This window comes from Spea bombifrons, chromosome 9, assembly GCF_027358695.1.
Source record: "Spea bombifrons isolate aSpeBom1 chromosome 9, aSpeBom1.2.pri, whole genome shotgun sequence".
NCBI classification, from domain to species: domain Eukaryota; kingdom Metazoa; phylum Chordata; class Amphibia; order Anura; family Pelobatidae; genus Spea; species Spea bombifrons.
The window spans coordinates 39,418,907-39,444,859 of NC_071095.1; the positions used below are offsets into that span (position 1 = coordinate 39,418,907).

Here is a 25,953-nt window from a genome sequence, read left to right on the forward strand (position 1 = left end):
TCAATAAAATGCAGAAAATAATAATACAATTATTATTATTATTATTATATACAAGAAAATGTCTGCTTGGGTGTAGATGTAAATATTTCCCAATGTAATTTTACGTGAAGAGCTGTCTAGTGAGTTTTGAAGAGGATCTGGCTTGGGTGTCACTCTTACACCCACTCACTGCCTCCACCCCTGCCAGGTTATACGAAGCACAATATTGGCTTACGTGTCCCCTCCTTCATAAACTCACAGGTCTGGAATGATCTGTTTGTTATCCCAAGAGTCATTGCTCTGACATGAGGATAAAGGACTAAAACTTAAGGGGAGGGATAAGTTACAGTGACATCTCCCTGAAACCTTGGCTCTCAGTGCTAAGCAGAAGTCAATGGCGTGACAGCACAAGACAGAAAGAGGTTGACCCAGGGACACTAAGAAGCACTGAGGTTCTCTGGGCTTGGATTCCACGGGAAATGAGCTACGTTATGATGGATCAGGGATTACCCTCGTCTTGCTATAAGGTACGCAGAATATTATTGTATCAATAGTTTTAACGAGGTTCAATGTTTAAAATCAAGTTCCATGCATAAAACTGCATAATCAATGACCTAATGAAGTCCTTGCTAGATAAAATATCATTTGTCAGAGTGTGTGGCTGGCTGGTGATTAAGACTGGGGCATTCTATTGTATACCACAGGCAGTATGATAAGGAGTCAGGATGTTTTTCTAGTAACAGAGCTAGAACACATAGACATGGCTAAAATGCCAGTGTTTGGAAACATTGTATTATGCAAAAACTAGAACTGTCTTAAAAAAGGAAAAAATCAAAATTTTTTGAAAACGTCCTTTTAATCTGTTACTAGTAAATAATTGTGGGAATTCTCCCTTAAACATCCCTTTGTTGCATACGTGTAAATATGTATGTGTCTAACAAGATGTAAATATTAAATGTGTCAACTATACCGCAGCACAGATACAAAAGAAAACAAATCTTCAGAAGACATGCATTTAAAAGGTTTAGCTGTAATCTTCTCATGGTGCTTGAAATTAACCTAAAATCACTAGTGAGCCGATGTTAAGCAGAGTCACGCCAGGTCAATGACCAATGTTCCCTTAGGGCCAGGTTTGAAAGAATAATTGTATAAAGGCATCACTGTCTTCCCATGAATGCTCCACTTTACATGAGGTATCTGTGATGTCATAAATGCCGAAGGACCGCGAAGCAGATCTTCATAGGAGGCTAAATAACACTCCAAATCCGGCTTCCTTTTATTTCATTCCATAGATAATCCTACCGGTTGAGTACAAACCATTTTCTAAATCCCTTACAGAGATTGTGTTATTATATATTTGTCGATGGACATTCACACCCACCAGAAAGTGGTATCAGTAAATGGAGATTAACTTCAGTTTCGGTTTCACACCCCTTTCAGTCTGCAGATTCCCCGTTCATGACAATAAAGGGAGAATTTAAGGTCATATAGACAAGTAGCTAAGTGTGCATTTATTGGGGATGGAACCTTTGATCTACTAACTGGCTGTACTGAAAACCACGCTTTAGGGTGTTGTTACCTAGTTAAAGAAGTTTTACATTAATTCTATATAGCAATATAGCTACTGCCACTGTGCTATGATAGCACCTATATTACCTGTTTTTTTAATTAAAAGTCTACATCTGGCCTTTTCTCAAAGACAACTTTAGATCCAATGGCCCCATCAGACAAGAAGCACTGTTAGGATTGCACTCTTTGCTGTATGTCTCCTATCCCCATCAGTGGGGAAGGATTGTAGCCAACTGAATGCCCCGCAACACAAAATGAATCACATGACCAGAGTGTCTGGTGCCCCCATCAAAACATGCCTCCAGGCAACCTCCAGGAAACCCTGACGCAAGACCGGCCCTACCCGTGCTTTGATTATATCATCTTTGTCGTCTCCATGTTCCAATTAGCTCAATAGAAAACTCTGTTTATAATATGTTGTAGCCCTATTGGTTCTACCTCATTTTCCTTGTGATTCCACAAACTGGTGTTCTTACTCCAGATCTCCATTCTCTCACTCTGTTACTGTCCACTCATTTCCATTTCTGCCATGAATTCCCCTATAACGGACTCTATTTCCAATCTTTCTCTACCTCTACCTTTTAATACACGGAAGTAAAGTCACCCATCCTATCATAATCCTTACTGGTTTTCTAAAATATTTTGGGATTGTGAAATCATCAGTGTTTTTCTTCCTTATACTCACAGCACGCACCTACAAATAACTTCTTGTAGTTTGTTGTATCATCATGGCTCATACATTTAAGTATAAGCAAGCAGCTCGTGTCATTTTTGTTTTTGAATCTATACACCATTTAAAGGTTTATAAAACAAAAAGTAATGAATGACACATTCATTCCAGTTTACTCACATTTCCGCAATAACTACTTAAAAAACATAATAGTTAAGTGTAGGAGATGTGGCATGGAAGCAGAAAACACTTTGTCAAAGATGATTCATTTCATTGAGGTAACTGCTCACAAAAAGTGTTCCCAATTTTATTGGCAAAAAATGTTTGTTTTTTTAAAACCACAAAAATGTGTTTTATGTAAGAGGTAACTTATGGGTCAATTAAAAAAAAATCAATGAAAAAACAAATCACTAATCAGAAGCTCTCTTTGTAAATGCCACTAAAACAATTTTTTACCACAATTTACAGTATGTATTTGTTAATAGATATAGCTTTGTCCCCTTTTAGCCTTATTCTTGCTGTCAAAAGAAGTATAATATAATATTCATTTTTTAAATCACTTTTTCGGTATGTTATTTTACTTTGGTTTTAATAAAAGTATTGTGACAGTTGCCTTAGAATAAAAAATAGAAAGGTACTATAGATACAAATTGCATCATTCGTACAGCTAGTACTTTTTTCTCCATTGATCAGAAAGTAAAAACATTAAACAACTTTAGCAATAAAGCTAATTTTAATATATTAATATTTTTTTTATAATAAAACAAAGTGACAGTTATCCTAAAGTTAACAAAATGTTGAAACCGTATATATGTTATAGCAACCTGAATACTTCTCCAGTCCTCTAATTATTTCATATGGCCAAAGAAGGACACTTTAGATTTAGGGTGAACATTTACCAAGACTTTTTGCGACACGTTGCTTGCTATTTATTTAGCCAAGTAAGGTTTTTGGAAGAAGAATAATGATGTATTTATGGTGTTTCTTCTATACAAATTATTGTGACTTTTAGGGCTGTAGATACTTTCATACCCAGCAAACATGTTGAGCTTCTAGGGGAGAAGAGAAGGAAAGAGGGATTTGGATTTCAAAGAGGTCTTTTCCATCTTAAATAGAGATATTTGGGAGGTATGTGGCCCATGTACTTCATGGGTGGTAATACAACCCTGCGGAAAGTGGGATTTGGTTCCTATTAAAGATGAACGCTGCTAGTAGCCCCTTCAGTAGTGTTATGTAAAATACGAGGGATGTTCAAAGAATTTCCAAGATGTTCAATACATTTTTTTAAAAACAAATTACATCACTTTTCTACATAGTCACCTTCCTTTGCGATGCAATTTTCCTAACATTGTACCAACTTTTAAATGTCATCAGCAAAAATGTTTTTGGTTAAACTCGTAGCCACTGATGCACCACTGCTTTCACATCAACATCATGATGAATGCTTCCACTGCATACTCTGCCGCTTGCTTCCGGGCTCGTAAAGGTGAACCCACGTTTCATTATCAGTGACTGCAGAAAATCATCACCTTCTTCTTAATAACGGACCATGTGTTGGGAACAAACGCCGAAGCGTTTGCGCTCCTCTGTCAGCTGCTTAGGCACCCACGTGGCACACACTTTACTGAACTTAAGGCTGTCATGAATCAGGACAGAGGCAGATCCAACACTCACACTCAGCTTTCCTGCAACCTGTTCAACTGAGCACACACGCGAAGATGATTATGTGCTCCCCGCACACCTTCTGCCCCAAAAAGTTTCGCAGCCATCTTCACCCCAGGGTGAAAACTCTTATACTAAACCCCAAGGGGCAGCTGGCTTGTCAGACAGAACTAGTCACATAAGTCGCTAAGACATGACCAGTTACTACTCCTCCTGCCTTCACCATTTCCAACGAAAATATCAAAGTGCGGAAACTTTTTGAACGTCCCTTGTATCTAATCTTTAATTTATAAGTAATGGTACTAATGGCTACAATGAAGCAAAAAAAAAGAGAAACCAGTTAGGGGAGTTCAGGCACAGGTTGGTACACGGGCACAGAAAGGATGATAAATGAGGAAGAAGATTATATGAATAGTTGGATGCCCTGCTAACTAATGTTTTGTTTAGTTTAGGGTTGACAGATTGACATTAAAGTACACCCAAGTTATTTTTAGATGACGTACATATTTTAAAGTCATGTTCAATTGTTCATTGCTATTTTCATAAAATGTTTCCATAAACATGTTTGACATACAGATTAATACTAATTGATTTACCGTATTTGCTCGATTATAAGACGAGGTTTTTTTCAGAGCAAATGCTCTGAAAAATACCCCTCGTCTTCTAATCGGGGTCGTCTTCTAATCAGACCTCAAATAGAGGTCTGATTAGGAGACTAAGATCCAGATCCCCCGCACCGCTGCAGGGGACCTGGATCCTCCTGTCTCACCCGACCCCCCCCCATCATACACACTTACCGGTGCTTCCTGATGTGTTGCCGGGGCAGCGGGTTGACGTCTACGCGATCCGCGTAGACAACGTCCGCTGCAGCCGGAAGGAGGTGTGGCTAGCAGCGGGGGTTGTCTGCGTCCGTCGCATACACCTTCCCCGACTGTCAGAGATCAGACTTCCCCGCACCGGTGCCGCACCGGTGCTGGGAAGTCTGATCTCTGACAGCCGGGGAAAGTATACGCGACGGACGCATACAAACCCCCGCTGCTAGCCACACCTCCTTCCAGCTGCAGCAGAAGGCGACGTCAACCCGCTGCCCCGGCTGGAAGCACCGGTAAGAGAGGGGGGAGAGCGGGGGAAGGGGGGTGAGAGAGGGGGGGTGAGAGAGGGGGGGAGAGAGAGAGAGTGTGTGTGTGTGTGTGTGTTAGTTAGTTAAATGGGGGTATAGGGTGTGTGTGTGTGTGTTAAATGGGCATAGGGCATTTCTGGAGTGGCGTTAAGGGGGCATTTAATAGAGCATTCTGCCTCCTGAAATGCCTTATACCTCCCTATATGCCACTCTGCCCCATAATATGCCTTTTAACCCCCTAATTGGCAGAGTGGCATATAGGGGTATAAGGCATTTCTGGAGGCAGAGTGCTCTATACAATGCCTTTTAACTCCCTTAATGCCACTCTGCCTCCTGAAATGCCTTATACCTCCCTATATGCCACTCTGCCCCATAATATGCATTTTAACCCCCTAAATGCCAGAATGGGATATAGGGGTATAAGGCATTTCTGGAGGCAGAGTGGAACATAGGGGGGTCAAAAGGCATACCATGGGGCACAGTGGCATATAGAGGGTTAAAAGGCATATCATGGGCCACAGTGCCATATTGGAGTGGCAAGCCTGGGGGCAGATGTGCGTAACTGGGGGACAGGTTGGAAAATACAAGAAATAAAAACAAAAAAAATCTTTTTCTCAATCATAGCTTTTATTAAAAAAAATAGTTTACATGAATTAACATTTACTGGTAAAACTTTTTTCCTTTGGGGTCGTCTTATATTCAGGCTTTTTCTTTTTTTCCTAAGTTAATATTCAGATTTTGGGGGGTCGTCTTATAATCAGGGTCGTCTTATAATCGAGCAAATACGGTAGTACTTTCATATATCCTCCATTGTACTTTTCATATCTGATTTCAGCAATGATGGGTTTAAGGGCATGGGTGTTACCAACCACAGGCAGTTATGAGGTAATACTAATCTTCTTGTTACATCACCAAAAACACACAAACAAAAAATGCTCTAGGTAAGTTAAAAACAATATGACTGACTGGTTATAATAATGACACCATGTTCTCTGCAGGAGGAAGCATCTAATTATGAGTTATCTGTAAGGATCATTCAAGCTCAGAATATTCATGGCACAGATATAGGTGAGTAATGAGGGCCATATAATGGAAACTAGGCTTAAAAATTTTGTATTCGCTTATAAAGAGACTGAGGATTCACCCGAGTATGTGTGGGAAGCTTATCTCCTTCTTATATTCTTATACTCTATATTCTTATATTCTTATACTTATACTACTGGTTCCAGAAGAGGGAAATGGTGGAGAAGTCCTTGTTCAGATAATGCTCCTTCTGCCACAGGCTGCCACCAATCTCAGCTTCCATGAGATGAAGTTGTAAAGAAAAACAACCAAAATAATTACACTGCTAGATAAACAAGAAGTAAAAGCTATATGCAGTATCAGTTAATAATTATATTATGGTAAAAGCTGCAACAGTGACAATTCCCCATTACGGCATCATGGGAAGAGCATGGACTGGATATGGGTGAAGTATATGTGGTGAATCTTTAGCCTTGCCTACTTCCAACTGCATAGGAAATCTGTTCTACTATATAGGCCCTTAATACAGATTTATCCAACTGCGTATTATGCATTGGTTACAATCTCACCAGTTGTGTGTATGTACGCTTATCAAATACTGATACTATGCTAGAATGTCACCTAAAATGACATGAGCGAAGTGTCATAAAGAATTCAATCTTCTGTATTGCTGGAATAATGCATATTTTTAATGTTAGAGGATACACTGCAAATATTAACCCTTGTACAAACATCATAGGCATTTATTCACCAAATAGCAGGATGAAGAACATCCCCTCATGACATTAACTGTGCAGTCTGAAGATTCTTTCCTCCCGTCAATTCACTTTTTAGCCAAAAATCTATGTCCTAACCCAAAGTTATAAAACAGTTGCCTTGGATATACAGCAAAAAGAAGAGAAAGAGAATGTACAATTAACATGTCATGCATTTCTCCGTTGCAGTTACCAAACCAGACTGCTATGTATGTCTCTGGCTTCCAACTAGTTTGCAGGAAAAAAAGAAAACCAAGACCTTATGGAATTGTAAAAACCCTGTCTGGAATGAGACCTTCAACTTTAGAATCCACAGTCAGATCAAGGTATGAAATGTGACAAAAGGCCAAGCAAATACACTAAAGACCCATTTTGACTTCTCTGTATTAGCAAAAACAAGTAATATTTTGTAATAATAATAATAATAATTGTACTGTGGATAATTTTCTGTGTTGTTACCTTCTTGCTGGAGATTAACATATAAAGCTTCTGCCTTTAGCTCTTATATCTTGGTGAGCTAGAGGTCTTGCACTATCCACAACTTATTCCCAACACCAGGAAGAACACACTAATGCTTCTTTTTGGTGAATTCTATTGAGAACTAGCTATGGAAGCCACTCATCTCTCTGTACAGAAAGAAACTGAAAGTATACCTATTGGGACTCCTATTGGGAGTCCTTAGCAGACAAGGGAAGACTTCTTTGCTGACCATACATAGACTCTGCAGATTAAGATATAAAGGAAAGAAATGACAGAAACTGGCTTTTGACAGCAGAATATATTTATAGCTAAAATGAATAGATGTCTTGCCATCCCATAAATGTGTAAAGGTGTCAATCACTCAGTAAATCTGCTGCATTATCTGGACTGGGTGTTTGGAACATTGGTCCTCTAGTTCCCTCAATGGCACAGGTTTTGTTACTTCTTCCTACTAGCAAAGACCTGAAAGACAGATTCTAATTGGTCTACCTGTGCTTATCCAAAGAGGCAATGTGCACAGCTGTGAGTCTTGAGTGCTCGATTCAATCACCAGCTTAAGCCTTTATTGGTGTTGAAGTTGGAGCCATTCAACATTCTTACTAAAACCAAAACAGCTATTGTGAATCTAAGACCCTGACTGCTAAAAATGGTATATTGAACTCAATAGACAGTATTGGCACAACTTATATGGAGACATTTTTAAACATATATTTCTGAGCATAAAAAAATATATATTATGCCAGGATATGACACATAAATTGCTATTTTTATCAGCAGTTCTTACACATTTTCAGATTTGTGCTCTGGGAGCATTGTGTGTCATTGAATCGAGCCTAAGGAGTTACTCTGATTTAAACTGTACCAAATTTCTTAGTTTTCATACATTTTTATATCCCAAGAACATCCTGGAGTTGTCATTGCATGATGCAGACACGGGGACTGAAGATGACCATCTTTATACAGTATGCTATGATTTGGGAAATGTTACACTTGATAATCCAGTCCTGGAGACTTTCCCTTTTAATAAAGAGGTGAGTGTCAGACCGTTCATTTTGAGGTGTGTTATCGAACCTTTCAAATTATCTTCATATTGTAGTCAGTTTTCATAACACACCTGTCAATTTTTTTAATATGACTTCCCTCATGTATTTGTGAATTGAAAACCTATAATGTTCTACAGCTAGTTTTAAGTTCACCGAGACTCTTCTGCAAACAACTTCATATAATAATTGAATTTCTTTGCTACCCAACACACACAAATTCCATGTTCCAGCAACACATGAAAGGGACAGAGAGGGTGGTTAGGGACAGAGAGGGTGGTTAGGGGTGTATTTGGATAGGAGGGTAGAGATATAAGGGGTTGCAAAGTTGTTGAGGGCTCTGTAGGTGAGGAGTTTGAATTTGATTTCGAAGGGTATGGGATGCCAATGGAGCGATTGGCACAGAGGAGCAGCAGATGAGGAACAGTAAAAGAGAAAGATTAATCTAGCAGCAGTGTTGAGGACAGATTGGAGTGGTGAAAGGCAGGAGAGGGAGTTGCAATAATCCAGGCGGGATATCACAAGGGCGTTGGTTAGTATTTTGGTAGTTTCTTGTGTGAGAAATGGGTACATTTGGGAGAGAAGGTGGCAGGATTTGGTGAGCGATTGGATGTGAGGGATGAAGGAAAGAGCAGAGTCAAGTGTGACACTAAGGCAGAAAACGTGGTCTCTTGGTGGTAAAGTGGAGTTTTCAATGGTGACAGAGATGTCAGGAGTTGTGGATGGAGGGGATGGTTAGATAACCATAAGCTCAGTCTTTAAGATGTTAAGCTTCAGGTAATGTGACGCCATCCATGATGCAATCCCAGAAAGACAGTCTGCAATGCAACTTAGAAGAGATGGGGAAAGGTCAGGAGAGGAGACATAGATTAAGGTGTCTGTGCAACGGTAGTATTGGAAGCCACAGGAAGATATGACTTGTCCAAGTGAAGAAGTGTATATGGAGAATAGTAGAGGCTCAAGAACTGAGCCCTGAGAAACACGAGGAGAGGGGAACAATACATCGCCACCAAGTATTAGATAGAACCAATTAAATAAACACTGGTTTTAGGACAAAAACTATTAGTTACACAATTATTTAGTTTAATTCAAAAGTATTCGCCATTTGTAGCCTTTATTGTGTGTGTTTTTTGTATTTTAGAGTGGCGAAGAGCTTCAGGTAGAATTCACTATGCTGCCAATGTAAGTATTTATAAGAAAACAAACTCATAGTAGAGAGATCTTACCCCAAAATAAAGCTGCTAGACTTTTAAAATGATAGTTACGTCCTTGGCTGATGTCTAGATGCTTGATTTTCACTTTCAATTTACAAAATATCACATGAGCGGTGGCTCAGAATCTGATGGAGGGCAAGCAATAGGACAACATTTAAGGTTTCAATGGAAAGTGACCTTTACTAAATCATAATTCACTGAGTATTAATGAGGAAACTAAATATTGTTTTGATTATTTTTATAGTATTATTTTATTTTTTAGCTCAGAGCCAAAGAAGACAGTAACAACCAATGGAGTGTTAGTGGTAGGTATCATCCCATTATGCCTTGCTGTGCCAATAATAATAATACAAAATAACCTTCTTTATATGCTCTAATGTACTTTAATATTAATTAACAACAGGGGTCAGTTTCTTTGTAGTTTTTGGTTGTGGGATACAATTTCCATCTTGCCGGTTCATCCAAAACCTGTAAGACAGCTAAGACAGCTGTCCCTTTTTTCACTCAAACCCTTCTCAGATCTCTCTGCTGATGGGATAAACAGAACACACAAAAGTTTTGTCATCTTTCGTTAAGCAACAACTCTGCACGGATGTCATATCACGTCTTGAGTTGTGAAGGGGTTAAAAGTTTCTATGTTTTTACAGCTTCTGAAGAAATGATAAAATTACAGATTTGTTTTAGTTCATTTGCTTAATATGTCACAGATGAATTAATATTATGAATTAATACTCATATTATGATAGCCCTGGACAAATAAATCTATTTTCATTGCTTATCGTATTCTGTCTAGTATACATATTGAGGATTCTATTGCCATGTATTGCTTTAACCAACAACTATATCAAATTACCCTGATTTTGGCAATCCCTGTCTAATCCTAACATGTTGATTACTGTGGAGCTGAGCCATGTATTTGTTAAGTCATGATGCCCCTTTTATGTTTTTGGTGTACCCACATGAATTAGACATGGGAAACCACAGAAATACATTAAATTAGAAATATATTCCCTTGGGGATCTCTCTTGGATCCAGTGGGATCCAGTGATATCATGGTGGTATTACTAGAGTGGCGTTAACTTTTTTCAGATTAGTTTTGCATTTTGATCAGGAAGTAGGACTTCATAGCCCATGCATTACTAATATCAGTACCAGCGGTGTGGTGATTAGAGGTGCCACCAGGGTCAGGACAGACCTTCCTGGGTTTCTAACCCTTGCTAAAAAAAAAAAGGCAAAAAATGAAGAAAAATGCAAAAAAAGGGACCCAAATATCTGCCCGAAAAGAATACGGGAACGGGCGAATACGAAGGTATTTTTGTACATGAAGACGAACAAAAAGACTTGGCCGCGCCCGAGTCTAGTTTCTACTTGGACAACCAGCGGAAGGGAATCCCTTCTTGCGACATTTAAATACCTTAAATACCTGTCACATTGGCTGAAATAGAATTCATCAATCTCTGTAAATGAATACTTCCATTTGCAAGCAGCCCTCTTGGTAGGCTGAGCTCATGTAAATGTTAATTATGTGTTGTAAATATAGGTTGTCAAAACCTAGTAATGTTTGAACAGGTTTTGCCACATTAATACTGTACTTTTATGAGTACTAAGGCATCCTTCAAGATTGTAAGCGTGTGAGCATGGCCCTCTTCACCTAATGTATAGGTTTGTCTTAGTCTGCCATTTAGTCTTGTCATTTTCCTTGAATATATGTATTGTATTAATAAAAGATAATAATAATAATACCCAGCGCTGATGACAAATGATGTATTACTAAAGAATCTTTCAAGGAACCATGGGTGGATCAGTGATCTAGCAATATTGTATAATATAACTAAATATCTAGTGATATCTGCAAATAATTCCGAACATTGGGAGTTATGTATATGATTCTGTAGCAAAGTTTGAAAAAAATAGCCTAATTTCCATGGCAACCAACAGAATTTCCATGCTGTTTAGACCAATGCATTGGTTGCTGTGGAGGTAAGACAACCTAATGAGCCCTGTACCAAAGTTACTTTTTATATGTAACCCCAGATGGTTCATTTATTAAACTTTAAGTCATGTGTATAAGAGAGGACAGAAAGCAAGGGTCGTTTCTTCTCCTTCACGTGTGGTAGAGTAGTACACATAAAGAACTCCATGTGGTAAAAGTACTAAGTCATACAAATGTGACTTCACTTTCATGGTGTATAAATATTTTTCAGTGTCCTGAAATGGCTGCTCTAGAAGTCCAAATTGAAAAGGCAAAAGTGGAAAAATGTAAAGGTAAGTCTGCTGTTTGTCTACTTGGTACAAGGAAAATATCAGATACAGACACAACATATATAGCGGATCCAGCTGAAACCATCCAGGTTTAGTAAAATTAGTATGAGAGGATATTCATTAAATCCAAACTTCATTAATTCCCAAAATGGGATTGTTGGATGAAATTCAAGGATGTACTAGCATAAACCCAGCTACAGCTGTAATCATCAATGAATAGTGGATCCGTTACCTTTTAGAAATCACGTTTCTGATTTTATTTATCTTAAATCTTAATCTAAGGTCACTATTCATGGCCACCTTAACGTGTCAAGGATGCACTATGTATTGCTTAAGGTGCCAGTCTTCTTGGGATATCCCCATGGTAGTATACTGTCACAATGTCAGTGCAGGGATAAGCAGAACAGATATCATTCTGGAATAACATAGAAATGAGTTAATTGAACAGATAACAAGATAATGACAAATGGGTTTCTCTGCACTGCTTGTACTATATAATTTCCACATGGGGTTTGAGCATTCTGCCTATACCGGATCACATTTCAGATAATAATTCACCTCTAGAACCCATAGTATTCTTGTCTGTGACACACAACGACACAATGGCTGCCCTTATTGTGGAAAGTTACTTTATATATTCCAGTAGGGGTCACGGGCTCATAGGACATATTCTTACATTATACCCAGCATGATACTTCTAGAGTTATTGTGTCACCATTTACTGTTCATTTACTTTGAAGAGCCACATCTTGTTACGAGTCTTGCCTTTGTTGCACATTCTATAGTTTTCTTCATTAATATAAATGTGCTACAATATACCAACCTTTATCAAAAGCCTGGGAAGAAAAAAACAAATGGGGAAGAATAATAATCATAATAGGAAATTAAGAATGAAGAGACAATGAATCTGTTTTTTTTGTAATTATTCTATTTTTAATCATTTAACATAAACATTTAACTAAACCTTCCTGTCCTCTGCACAGAGATATCAAAAGCCAGATTATGTTCCCCTTCAATAAAATAAGTATAAGTAAAAAACAGAGTGTATTCTACCGAAAGTAAGGGCTGACTGGAGACCTGAGGGAAATATTACAGTATTTCCATATCTTCCATTGCCATCAATCACATTAACTGTATTTTTCTTAGATAAAACAGAGCTAGTGCTGACTGTGAAAGGCTCCTATGAGGATTCGCACAGAACTATGTTCATTCCAAATATCACAACTGGATCGAGTTCAAAGGAAACGTTTGAGTTTCATTATTCCAGAGACTCGGCCGCAGAACTGACAGCTAGTCTGAACAAAGTTTATCCTGTTGTGGATGTCACCTTTGTAAGTTCCATCACTGCTTTTTTTTAAAGTGTTCAAAAGAAATGAATGCACCAGAAAGTAAATATAATGTACCGACTATGAAAAATATACAGGTAGAGGAATAAAATAAATACCGGTAATAGTAACTTAAAAAAATAAATAAAAAAGAGACGCCAACTGATATAAAACAACACATGGGTTGAAAAATGTGGGAGGCTTAATGAGAGGGTTTGGGACAATACCATGGCTTTTAAGAATTACAGGCACTAAAACGTAGTACAAAACCCCCCCCACTACCTTTCCTTGTTGTCAATGTGAAGTTGTGAGTATACAGGTATAATGGGAAACACTGTGTTTTATACAGCTACAGTAATGGGTCTGATGCCACTGTTTGCCCTATCACCAATGCTTACCTGCATTATTATTTATATAATTTATATATCGCCATCATATTCCGCTGGGCAGTACAATTGGGGCATGAGGTCAATGGCATATACCTCCATTCTTAATGGTCTAGTGAGGTAGCAGTTGGATAGCAGCCTCCTTTCCCCCCTTGCTTCTCCATAAATGCATGTGGGACACTAAGGACATAACTCATAAACCAGAACCTTGAATACTTTCCAATATGTAGATTAGTGGGAAGAAGGAGGAGAGCAACATAAAGATCCATATCTCCATTTTACCCAATGAGACACCCAACAGTGTGGGTTGATTATGAAAAAGTGTTAAATTGTGGGTCCAAGGGCTGTCCATTTACCCGAGGTGATAACAAATACATGCCATATATGTATATAACCTTCATTTTATTTTCCTACATACAGAGTAATGAAGATGACCATTTGAACCTAACCACAGTGCCACTTAATGTGATCTCTCCCGACACCGAAACCAATGTCCAGTTACCCGCAATGGAGGCAAGTGAACCATTCCACGTATAAAGTGAAATCTAAAGGCTGGTAACATTAAAAGTTTTAGACTAGCATGCCTGCTATGGCTACAGTTCTAAAATAGCGAAGAATAGTGTTCTTTGACATGAACACCCTCCCAACGCTTTCCAGACTAGATGCAGGTTCAGGATTTAACCAGAAGGACATAGAACAAACCAGGACTTCTATAGATCATTGCTTGAATATGTGAGGATTTAGTCTTAGTTTTTCATCATTTCGCCCAGCCCTGTCCACTCTGCACACACTCTCCATCCCTCCTAAGCCCCTATGCCCCTATGCATAGCCCTGTCACTACATGCCCCTTCTGCTTCCGATAAGGAGAAGTAGAGCTCCATAGGGGAGCTATGGGAAGTTCACCGGTATGATCGCTTTGGTAATACATGACCCAGTAAAGTCCATAATACATTTTAATTTAACCCTAGATATTTTTACTGCCTTTGCAGTACATTTTTACACATTTGTAGTATCTGTTTGTCAGTGTTGGGATGTAAATTTACACAAAAGACACTAAAAATAATATTATTTTAAGCACATTATTTTTTTGTGCAGAACAAGCCACTGGAAATGCAACTGAAGTTAAACGAATGGTAATGTATTTTATCTCAACCCTTTCAGTCCATTAAATACACGCTGTAAGTAAGGCTATATCGTTTTAACATGGAAACTATATATTTAATTTGGGAAGAAGAAAGACTGTTCTCACCACCATCTGTGCCCAGATTATACAATCAGAAATATGATGACAAATGGTCCTAGACGGGCTACCAAATTAGCCCCCCCAGTGCTTTCATAGACATGCTTATAGGACTGCAGCCATTATTTGCAACCCCATGATCGCTCTGCCCCCACTTGGCCATATACTGAGCTTGTAATGTAGCATAAGGTCAAAAGAAGACCTTATGAGCCTCCATATCTACAGATAGCTAAGCAGAGCAACCGATATGTCTATACGAGGAGAGTAAAATGTTTTATGAGATATCTAAATTTATGATGTACTCTGTGTGATCTCATACAAATTACTTACAAGTCTAAATTTGTGTTCCATGGTAAGTCAGATGATGCTGATGTCATGGACAAATCCCTGTCCAAAGTAGTTACAGTATGATTACACCTGCGTTCATGTAGTATGCTCATGAATACAGCAGTTATTCCCCAAACAACACTTCATGCAGTAACAGTTATATTAAAATATTATGATATCCTACTGTTTAATCAGCAACATTTTGGTCAACAATTCACTTGTTCAAAAAATTGCAGTTCTTATATGTTTTACCAAAAATACAGACTAGGGGAGGGTACAAAAGCATAAAAGCCATACAGATTCAGATTCCTGCATTGCTGCTTGAATAATAATTGCCAATAAATACACAAATCAAAGCGAGAATTCAGTGCATACCCAGCAAATACAAAAAACACCTATCTAAGGCATAAATATTGGGGATTCCATCACACATATGTGGCCATATATTGCTTCGTCTGCCACTATGTCAAAATACCCCAAGTCCTATCTAATTTTCCATGGCTATATTGCTTACCAAGGATGCATTTTTACCCAAGCAGACTCTTAAGCTATGTTTTTTTAATGTTTTACAGCCCGGAGAAACTGGATGTACGTCTGGGCTTTAATTTGTGTGATCAAGAGAAGGCGTTTTTGGTCAAGCGACAAAAGGTTGTAGCTGCAGCATTAAAGAAAGTTCTTCAGTTGCAGAATGATTTGGTGGGGGAAGAGGTAAGTGAGCCAAAGGAGTTCTTCTTTCTCTTATTAAAAATGGATGGATTACACCCCAAGCACCCCAGACAGAACAGAAACAGCTAGCACTACCCCAGACCTTAAAGTAAATAAAAGATTTTGTACACAATGGTAGAGAATGATGAAACATGGATGACGACTTGAAAAATAAGCAATACATTGGATAAAGTGGGTGGAGCATACATCAAGCCACACCCACTTCCCATCCCAAGGGCACAATAAAAAGACAGCTGAAGTTCCTGTATTGTATTTTTGATCCAGCTCCATTAACGTGCATTTTTATCTATCATTTGGAGTAGTGCTGAGATTCAGTAGTCTGCCCTGTCATGCAGGCAATTAAATTTTTTTCTGATTAATGTCATCATAATTTATGTTTCTCCTGTTAACCAAAATGTAACACGAACAAAAGGAAAACATATCAGATGTGCTCACTATAGTTTCCTAACACGTGGTAGAATGCTGGTTTATTGAAGCAGTTTGGGTTAGGTTAATATGTCAAAAGTATTATTGCAGAAAGGCAGTGACAGGTATAGCTGGAGGTCTTAGTGCGTAATGTTTATTACTGAGCAGTAAGAGGGATTTCTGGACAGCGACACCCATGTTCACAAACATGTTAAAAAGATAGACTGAGCATCCCCCTCATGGTTGTTCACTGCACCGCTCATCCAAATGAAGATGACCGCATAGTTCTATGGTTTCTCCGTGGTGGAGTATTTTTTTGTTGGCTGGAAGTTAGGCTTCTGAATTTCTATCATTCACAAGAGGTAACGTGGTGCCTAAATTTACCAAAATGCCCACCATAAATACTTAAGCTGGCTACATCTGCTTCTAGTTGAACAACATCTGAAGATCTCCATTTGGCCATACCTCGGAGTAGGTAGATATGGCTGCAGTCACAGATTGTTGATGCTCCATATTCTGCCTGCTAAATCTGATTAAGTTGGAGAACTCTTTAGTATAGAAATGTTGTGATTATCCCACATTTCTTAAATTGTTGCTCCCCTTTCATGCAGATTCCTGTTGTGGCTGTCATGGCAACTGGTGGGGGAGCTCGAGCCATGTCTTCTCTGTACAGCCACCTGTGTGGCCTGCAGAAGATGGGTCTCTTGGATTGTGTCACCTATATGGCAGGGGCATCTGGCTCCACATGGTAAGCAAAAATCCACGCATGCTATGATGAAGTGAACTGCCACCTTCACAGCAGACACCATACCTGGGAATTCTCTGGGTTTGACACGGAGATTGCTGGCTGAGCTCCAGTTCTCCAGGTCAAGACCCGAATCCTCGGGGTGGCGGAAGCAGGATCTTGACACGCCCCGCTCCCTGCCCATTTTCCCTTTAAAAGGGGGTGTTTCCTGCTGCCATCAGCGGGAACCCCCCCAAACGTCAGTGGGACCGCCCCCAACATCAGCGGGAACTCCCACTGATGTCAGCGGGACATCCCACCGACGTCACGGGACCGCCCGCTGATGTCAGTAGGCAGTCCTGGCCGCGTCCCGCAAAGGAAGTCTCCGGGTAGCCCGAGACCAGAAGTTCCCAGGTATAGACACCACTCTCACCGCTGTAGAGAAAAGGTTGCTTCTGAAAGCTATGAGGCTGATCTTACATACTACCTACAAAATGCCGTAGTAGTCCATCCCACTATATGTGCATTGACTAAAAAGCTGGCCATTGCTTTGTATAGATGACTAATGAGACAGAGGTTGTAATTTGGTATCTTAACCAAAATTGTTAGCTATCATATATTTATATTTAATTTTAAACATATGACACAGATGGTCATATCTTATTAACATAGGTCCATTTTCACTAGTTCAGTCAAGAGGGAAAATAAAAACTGATAGGAGGTAACCATTACCCATAACTAGGTCTTACAGGCCATGCCCATGTCTATAGTGTCTGCCTGTAAAATCCCATGGAAAGTGGCCTTTATTAGTTGTAAGATAATGAACACCAAATACTTTAACTGGCCTCTTCCAGTTTGCCAGAGGTAAAATTAAAAGAAAAAAACATTAAAGTACTTTATAAGTACTGCAATATGCATTATTTTAAAAGGTTTTAAAATAAATGTTGCAGCTCCATGGTCTTACAATTCTTGCCACTGATTGCCTGATTGCATGCATATTATGGCTGGACTGTCACTTTAAATTAAACATCTGTATCAAAATAAGAACAATTAAAACAGTTCTATTAAAGCATCCAATTAGTTAAAACCAAAAACCAGAGTGACAGAATGCTTGATATTCAACTTTATTTTACACCAACCATCTTTTAGGACAATGAGCAAGTTATACGGGGACCCTGATTGGTCACAGAAGGAGATGTCTGAATCAATAAATGATGCAAAGAAATACATCACCAAAAAGAAAACAAGCACATTCTCAGTGGAGAGACTGAAATATTATCGTCAGGAACTACATCAAACATCTAAGGAAGGCCAGAAACCCTCCTTTACAGACCTGTGGGGGCTGATGCTTGAATCAATGTTTGATAATGGGGTATGAATGATTTCTGGTTAATCCAAATAATACAATAGCAGGACAGGAGATGCTTCCTGGATTTGTGTCTGACTTCATTATTCTGTTATTTTTAGTGCCTTTAACTGAACCCAATGTTTCTTGACATCTACTCTTCTGACTAGGGTTTTATTTCAAACAGGTTTTTATTGGAAGGTTCTGGTTGCAGAGAGCACTTGGTTGGAGAAAGAGTGGTTTATGATGGGTTGACTAAAATGACTATTTAATAGATCCTAAAGGCATCATTATATATATGCTGGACCCATAGGGCTGTGGCTATATTACTATTAAACCAAAGAATAGGAGTATTTTTAAATGGCTTATTGTGCATGAACGTGAGTACATATATACTTGGCTGTGTTCAGAACTGGAGAAACCTATCTTTTAGGGTTAAACTGAGCTCCTCTGGTCTCGGGAGAAGGACAGATGTTTACCCTCTTGTCCTATTCGCTTGTCCTTCCCTTCTAGTCAGAGGGATTAAGATGACCCATCATCCAATCCATTGTTGGCTATGATGGTGCACAATTGAGTTCTGGCATCTGGGAATTGTCCTGATTGTTACTTAATCATTTCCTAATATGGTTACAGGTACTATCATAATACCCAATAAACACCACAGTTACCTAATTCTAAAGAGGTAATACATTTCATCACTCACTTTATTAAGCATTTGAAACATTTCACACTATGAAGAAGATATGCAGCCTGTGAGTAAGTAGTGGATCAACCATCATAACCTTTGGATGTGTGCAGAAACAGATATGGTGACAAGAACAGAGTTGTGTATGGAACCTGCACATTCTGTTAATTCCAGTGTTGAGATTAGAATGCTGCCAGGCATAGCACGGTGTGAACTGTATTATACAATAGAAGAACTATTCAGCATGGAAAAGGTTTAACATAAAGAAAGCCTGAATTCTAAATCTATAACATATTGGACAAATAATCACATATTGTTTTTTTCTTTCATGTAGAGAAATGAAAGCAAGCTTTCAGATCAGAAGGCAGCACTGGAAAATGGCCAGAACCCTCTACCCATTTACCTAGCCATAAACGTTAAACATGGCAACATTAGTACACTGGATTTTAAAGGTAACCAGCATATTTCATTTATAGGTACTCAAATAAAAATGAGCCCCATAAGCATCAGATCAAGAATAGCTCAGTATGCACTAAAATATATAGCAGTTTTTATGGGGAAGTAAAATTGATACTTGTAAACACTTGTTACACTTTTTTCAGAAGATTTTCTGTGTTTTGTCATGCCTCCATATTTCCCATATGTATCCACTTTAAGAGTAATTAAAGCACCTAATGTTTTTAGAATGGTGTGAATTCACCCCTTATGAAGTGGGACTCACCAAGTACGGTGCTTCCATCCGCACTGAGGATTTTGGAAGTGAGTTCTACATGGGCCGTCTGATGAAGAGGCATCCTGAACCTCGGATCTGCTACCTGCAAGGTATTCTTTTAATCATTTTCAATGCTTTAATTTACCTTTTGCTATCTAATTACTCAATTTAGCCAGCGCAGGTTTTCAAGATACCCCTTACATAAACACAGGTATATAATCCATAGGAGAACCATCCACTGAGGGTGCTGCTGGTGTCTAAATATACAATAACATGGATGCAATTAGTTTGTTCTCACATTACCTCAGATTCCACCAATTGTGTAAATGCATTTCTGTAAAGAAATTCATATTTATATTTTGGTTATAGGGTTATGGGGTAACGTCTTCTCTCTGAACCTGGTGGACACTTGGTATCTCACCACTCAGCTGGACACCTTTTGGGAACACTGGATGAAGCACAGAATTAAGGATATTGGTATAATATTTTCTTTATACTTTACTTTATACGTGTCAGAACTTTCATCTGAATTTTCTTTATCCGATGTTAAAATCATTGTCTCATAATTTGATATATCACTAATAACAAATAATGCATTATCTATGTTACCATATGAAAATAAATCAATGAAGGTATAGGTTATAGTATTGTTTATAAAAATATTCCGGCAAACACTTTTAACTAGTTTTAGCGCAGGGTGATCAATTGTAAAAAAGCAGATAAGAGCATAATGTGTTTTCTTCATTGCGACTTCTGAGCAATTTACTGGTTTAATTTTTCTTTTTTAAAATGTTGTTTTGTTTTTTTCATCCAGATAATGAAGACATAAGGAGGAGGAGGGAAGAGGCACACACAAAAACCCACCTATTCACCCCATCAAGCACATTCTCCAGCATTCTGACGGGGTTACTTACTAACAGACCCATTGATGGAGAACAGCAGAACTTCCTAAGAGGATTTCATTTGCATAAGGATTATCACCAGCATTCACAATTCCGCACATGGAAAGGTAATCCTTGTACCCCCGTGATATGGTTAGAATGCAGAAGCTAAAGGATAGATATTCTGCAAAGGCTTTATTTTGGGCTTCTCATGTCAGAGACCTCATTATTTTTAGCTGGATTGGTTTCAAAATAATTAGCTATTTCTGTTGGTTGGTAACAGACCTGAACATGGCATTCCAAAAATGATGTAGCCCACAACATGGTTGATAGGGTTAGCGACATGGACATTTGTACAGTGACACCCCTCCACTTGGTTTTTAGGATATAGTCACCATGGGTTTCCCTCAATATGGTAGGGTAGGCCCTGGTAGGTATTTCCCTTACTCCTCATCCACATTTGCCTTTTTTCAGTTTTTTTTTTCCACGTAATATGAATTGTGAAGTTTTTTTTTTTGCAAAGTTAACTATTAAACTAAAAATAAATACATTTTCAAATGAATGATTTAAGGTATCAGTAAAGATTATGCTGTTTTTTTTAGAATCTGTGTTTTGTAGAAAAACTGGACTATATAGTTTTTACATGAAAAAAAAATAGAATGATGACTGTTAAACTGCCCATTTAATAAACACTTTTTAATCATTCACCTTCCATTTGTTTGAAAATGTTTGACAACCTAATAATGCACATCTCCAGTCTATGCCTCCTAGCTGACATTAGGCATATTGAACTAGTCTGAAAAACACTGATCTATGAGATATTGGAGGAAACATTGTTTGTTGGTTTGTTTTCCAGATACGCATTTGGACATCTTCCCCAATAAACTCACGCCACTGGCTGACAATCTATGCCTGGTGGATGCTGGTTACTTCATTAATGCCAGCTTCCCCCCTTTACTGAAACCAGAAAGGAAGGTGGACATCATCCTATCTTTTGATTACACTTTAGACACCCCACTTCAGGTTAGTACTGAGTGACCTTGAATTAAGGCTCTTACCAAACTGCTCTTCAGATGTCTTTTAGGGCAGCAATAAAACAATAGTTATTCAGTGTTCTAGTTATACGAACATGCATTATGAGTTCAGTGTGATTTTATTTGCTTCCTTCTCACCTCTGTAATGTACTTGTTGACATAGTTGTCATGACCCTGGTAAGCAGGTCGGGTAGGAGTCCTGTCGCAGGGGATACAAGGGGTTCTGTCTGTACCCCACAATGCATGACGGCTAGTAGGATGGTACAGACAGGCGCAATGAAACACAGCACAGGCAGAATACTTTGAAAGGTACTGTATTAACGAAGTTAACAGGAACAGCAAGTACAGGCAGTAAGTCTCTAGGGAGGATGCCCACTGGCAGGGTGGACGGCAGGAAGCCCACTGGCAGGGCAGACGGCAGGATCAACACAGGGTCAGGTACAGGGCCAAAGCAGAGCGGTCCAAACACTTTAATGCAAAGGCCCTGACTGAAGGGCAGGGCAGGTCTTTTAAAGGCAGGGCTTCAATCAGGTAATGGGTGCAGCTGTACCTGATAATCTGATTCTGAGCACTCCAGAGGGAGGAGGGTGGCCACTAGTGGTAGCAGATGGACATGACAGCAAAATAATTACGCATGGTCCGGGCTAGCAGGGTGAAATCCTGACAATAGTATACGATCTTTTTAAAAATATTAAATGTGCTTTAAAGTTTGGGGGAACAGCAGGGAGTGGGTCAGACTCCTTAACGACTTTTTAATCAGTACTCGTTTCCACATTCAGTAAGGCTTCTTAGTAAAATTGTTTACTTCGTATTTTATTATTGTCCCACAGAGATTTAGACTTGGAGTCCCTGGGTGAAAAGCTTCTTCCCTGCGCCAGTTCCCCTCTTACTCCCCTCCTATGCATGGCTGTCTGGGGTTAGCCCCGCCCATATTCATGGATACCCTGCCCCACACATGGCTAGCCCCACCTCCACAGATGGCTAGCCACACCCCCATTTAACCAGCAGACAGCCCTTGTCCTGTTTAAAAAGTACAGAAGTAACAATGTATTACAGATTTTGGTAATATAATGTAAAATAATATGTAACCATTTTCTGTCTTGTATTCATTTTGACAATACAAAAAATTACATTTACTAAATAAAGGAGTTTTGAAACCAATGTGTAAAGAAAATTATAATACGGTAATTTGAGGCAAGAATAAGCCATTCACTGTGCCTTTTGTTCATGCAGGCACTGGAACAGACCTGTACATACTGTGAAGCACAAGGCATTTGTTTCCCAAAAGTTTCACTGAGTGAAGAAGAAAGGAAGAAACAAAAGGAGTGCTATGTTTTTGTTGATGATGATAATCCTACAGCTCCCATAGTGTTACACTTCCCCCTTGTAAATGACACGTTCAGAAAATATAAAGAACCTGGTAAGTGTTATCATTGCTGTAATTTTATTCTTTCTCTGTTAGTTTGCCCTTGTCATTCATATTTATAGATGACATATATATATTTACATGACTTAGCATGTGGTCTGTAGCTCAGTCAGATATAGGATCTCTGGCTCGGATGAGCAGGAGACCATTTGGCTTACCTGAGCTGGAGGTAACTAGTTTTTCTTTTATCAATTTAGTAGCCTTTACTTAGATGACTTGTCTTGAATTGGGTGATTCAACTCAGATTGGATGAGCTGGGTATTGTTTGGCTTGAATGGGGTAGATTCAATGTGTAAACTTGTTTTAGATTGTATAGTCTTTTGGCTTGAATGAGCTGGAGGGTTTTTGGCTGGAGAATATTTCTCATATCAGCAGGTATTGTTTGGATTTGACAAGCTAGAGGGCTTGCATTAGCTAGATGGTCTTTGGCTTGGATGAGCTAGATGGTCTTTGGGTTGGATGAGCTAAATGGTCTTTGGCTTGGGTGAGCTAGAGGGTCTTTGTTGTGAGTAGGTAGAGGATATTGGCTAGGTTGAGTCGGAAGGTCTTTGGCTTGTGTGACATTGGTTGTATGTAGCTTGGATGACTGATGTTTGCTCAGGTGCGCTTCAGGCACTTTATGGAAATGTGATGCATTTCCCCTTTTGTGATATACAGAATACTAGGAAAGTATTACCTATAGCACTATCATAACAACAAATGATGCTCCGTGGCACACTAGATGTCAATATACTCCCAGGGCTCATATTTTGTGCAGAAGGTGGGGTCTGGAAGACAGATTAATCTATTACAATGTGTGAGTGGTACCCAACAGTTGTAAGAAACAATACTTCTGCCCACCCAATCAGCCAACACTCCGAGGTCCCCCGACACCAGCAGCTGCCACCTGGATCCTCTGCCTCTGACGCCAACTGCATGGTTTCTCGCACAAACAGAATTGCGTCTTCTCCAGGACAGCCTGTTAAAGGGAAATGACCTCCCTTCTTCGTCTATCCCTGACCTCGGCTTCGCGTACTGACTACGCCAACTGAATGTTTACGTGTTCCAGATTTATTCAGCCTTGTGTTCCTGCCTGCCATATTTCCCTGGTGGTCATTATCAAGTTCTTGCACTGCTGGTCCTCTAGCCATGACTGTAGTATTCTTTACCCACAGAATATTATTCACAAAATCAAAAATGCAAACTTTAGGCAGATACATTTGATTTCATAAGCAAATCTACTGAAAAGAAACCATATTGTATATATGATTGCCAACAAATGTCAGAAAATGTAAAGTTAGTATATTAAATTTAGTATATTAAATATTAAAGTTAGTATATACATGAACAACTCAAAAAAATATTGATTAATAAATGAGATTTATTTTCTAGGTGTCTTACGAGCTCAAGAGGAGATGTCGGAAGGCAATATAGATGTGACTAGCTTCTTTTCTCCTTATTTGTTGACAAACTTTACTTACAGCGAGAGTGACTTTGATCGTCTAATGAAATTTACGCAGTATAATCTTCAGAACAGCAGCAACTTAATCTTAGATGCCATGCGCACTGCCGTAGAAAAAAGGAAGAACAGGAATCTCTTAAACAAGATGTATCAAAATAAGACTCAAACTAAATCTTAATTCTTTCCTGCAGAGGTAATAGACAATGGTTTTGTCTCAAAGCTGAAAAGCACATGATAATTTTGGCCAAAGACAACTCAACAGGTCACATGGAATAAGCAACAAGAAAATCTCAAGAATGTCTTGAACAGATATCTTACGGTGTCAGCGATTGATATAGGTTAGGTAGATGAGAGGGCTATTTTTATAAACATAAAGAAACACAGGACGATAACAGACAACTTGCAGAGACAAGAAAGCATTTGTACTGTGAAAGTTAGATTGTATTTTAAGAGGTGCAAAATGTCATCTGTGCACATGTTCCCAAAAATTAATAAATTGTAAATTAATTTCATGGATGTTCAATTTTGTAGAATATTAATGCTAAAAGTCGTCCGAAAAATAATGTCATTTTGCCAATCTATGTTGGAACAATATTCGCATGCAGGCATGGTTTGGAGAGAGACGTGACTGCAGCCAGTATGGTTGACACTGGAGCTTTGGCTTCAAGGTGCCAACTTCTACTCTTGACCCAATGGGAGACCCGGATCAAGTACGGGCCATATTGCTACTAAGTATGGAAACCAGTGGTGTGTTCCATGCTTAGCTTGTTTATAAGTTCGAACGTAGGTATTTTTTCCACATCAGTGGAAAGCCAGGTACAGCAGAAGTGCTATTCATGCCCCCTGTTACTTATTTAGTTTGTACAGAGGTCCAACAGGTATACAGGGTATTTTTTATAAGCAGATGCGCCAGTCACGATAACTTCATTTTAATAGTTCTAGTGTCTAAAAATAAAAAAAATGTCTAAAAATGGGGTTGGCATTTCAATGCAGCATATAGATTATGAACAAAAACAATGCTGTAGCTTGTGAAGTAATACCACAGGCTCTGATTTGTTCAAATAATGACACACGTTAATTAAACTAATTATATACAGACATACACACAAACACTGGCAACAGAAAAGGAGGATTTTTTTAGATCTTCTCTGCATCTGCTCAAGGTCCATCCGAGTAGAGGTCTTGCCGTGAGCCACAGCAAGCATTATTTGACCATGAGTATGATGTTCCCTCTGTGTGATGGATGAAGCATGAAGATGAACGTACGATGAGCCTTATTTAATACCCTGACCCAATGGAGGTTTCATTCAGAAATGTCTGAACATTTCTAAAAATTGCTTTTCTTAATATTCTTATTATCCAATGATAATATCGATTGTCATTTATAACTTGATGTAAACAGACTTTTCTAATATCATATATAGATTTGTGAACCTTTTTCAATGGGTACTGCACAAGCTGTTTTCATGTTACAAAAGTGAATAAAATATAAAAGTCATAGCATTTTGTTGTCGTTTATATG

General features: G+C 38.8%; 1 protein-coding gene across 1 annotated transcript; it reads left to right on the forward strand.

Annotated features, from left to right (window-relative positions):
- Positions 1-361: 361 nt before the first annotated feature.
- LOC128504811 (cytosolic phospholipase A2 delta-like) lies at positions 362-24,943 on the forward strand. The gene is made up of 20 exons (XM_053475032.1): positions 362-506; positions 5,999-6,068; positions 6,968-7,104; positions 8,158-8,289; positions 9,440-9,480; positions 9,775-9,817; positions 11,717-11,777; positions 12,921-13,105; positions 13,906-13,998; positions 14,581-14,618; positions 15,625-15,760; positions 16,795-16,931; positions 18,057-18,279; positions 19,272-19,389; positions 19,622-19,759; positions 20,019-20,126; positions 20,464-20,658; positions 21,387-21,553; positions 22,798-22,984; positions 24,362-24,943. The coding sequence occupies exons 1-20, from the start codon at positions 459-461 to the stop codon at positions 24,607-24,609; spliced, it is 2,505 nt and encodes an 834-aa protein (XP_053331007.1). The 5' UTR covers positions 362-458; the 3' UTR covers positions 24,610-24,943.
- Positions 24,944-25,953: the final 1,010 nt, after the last annotated feature.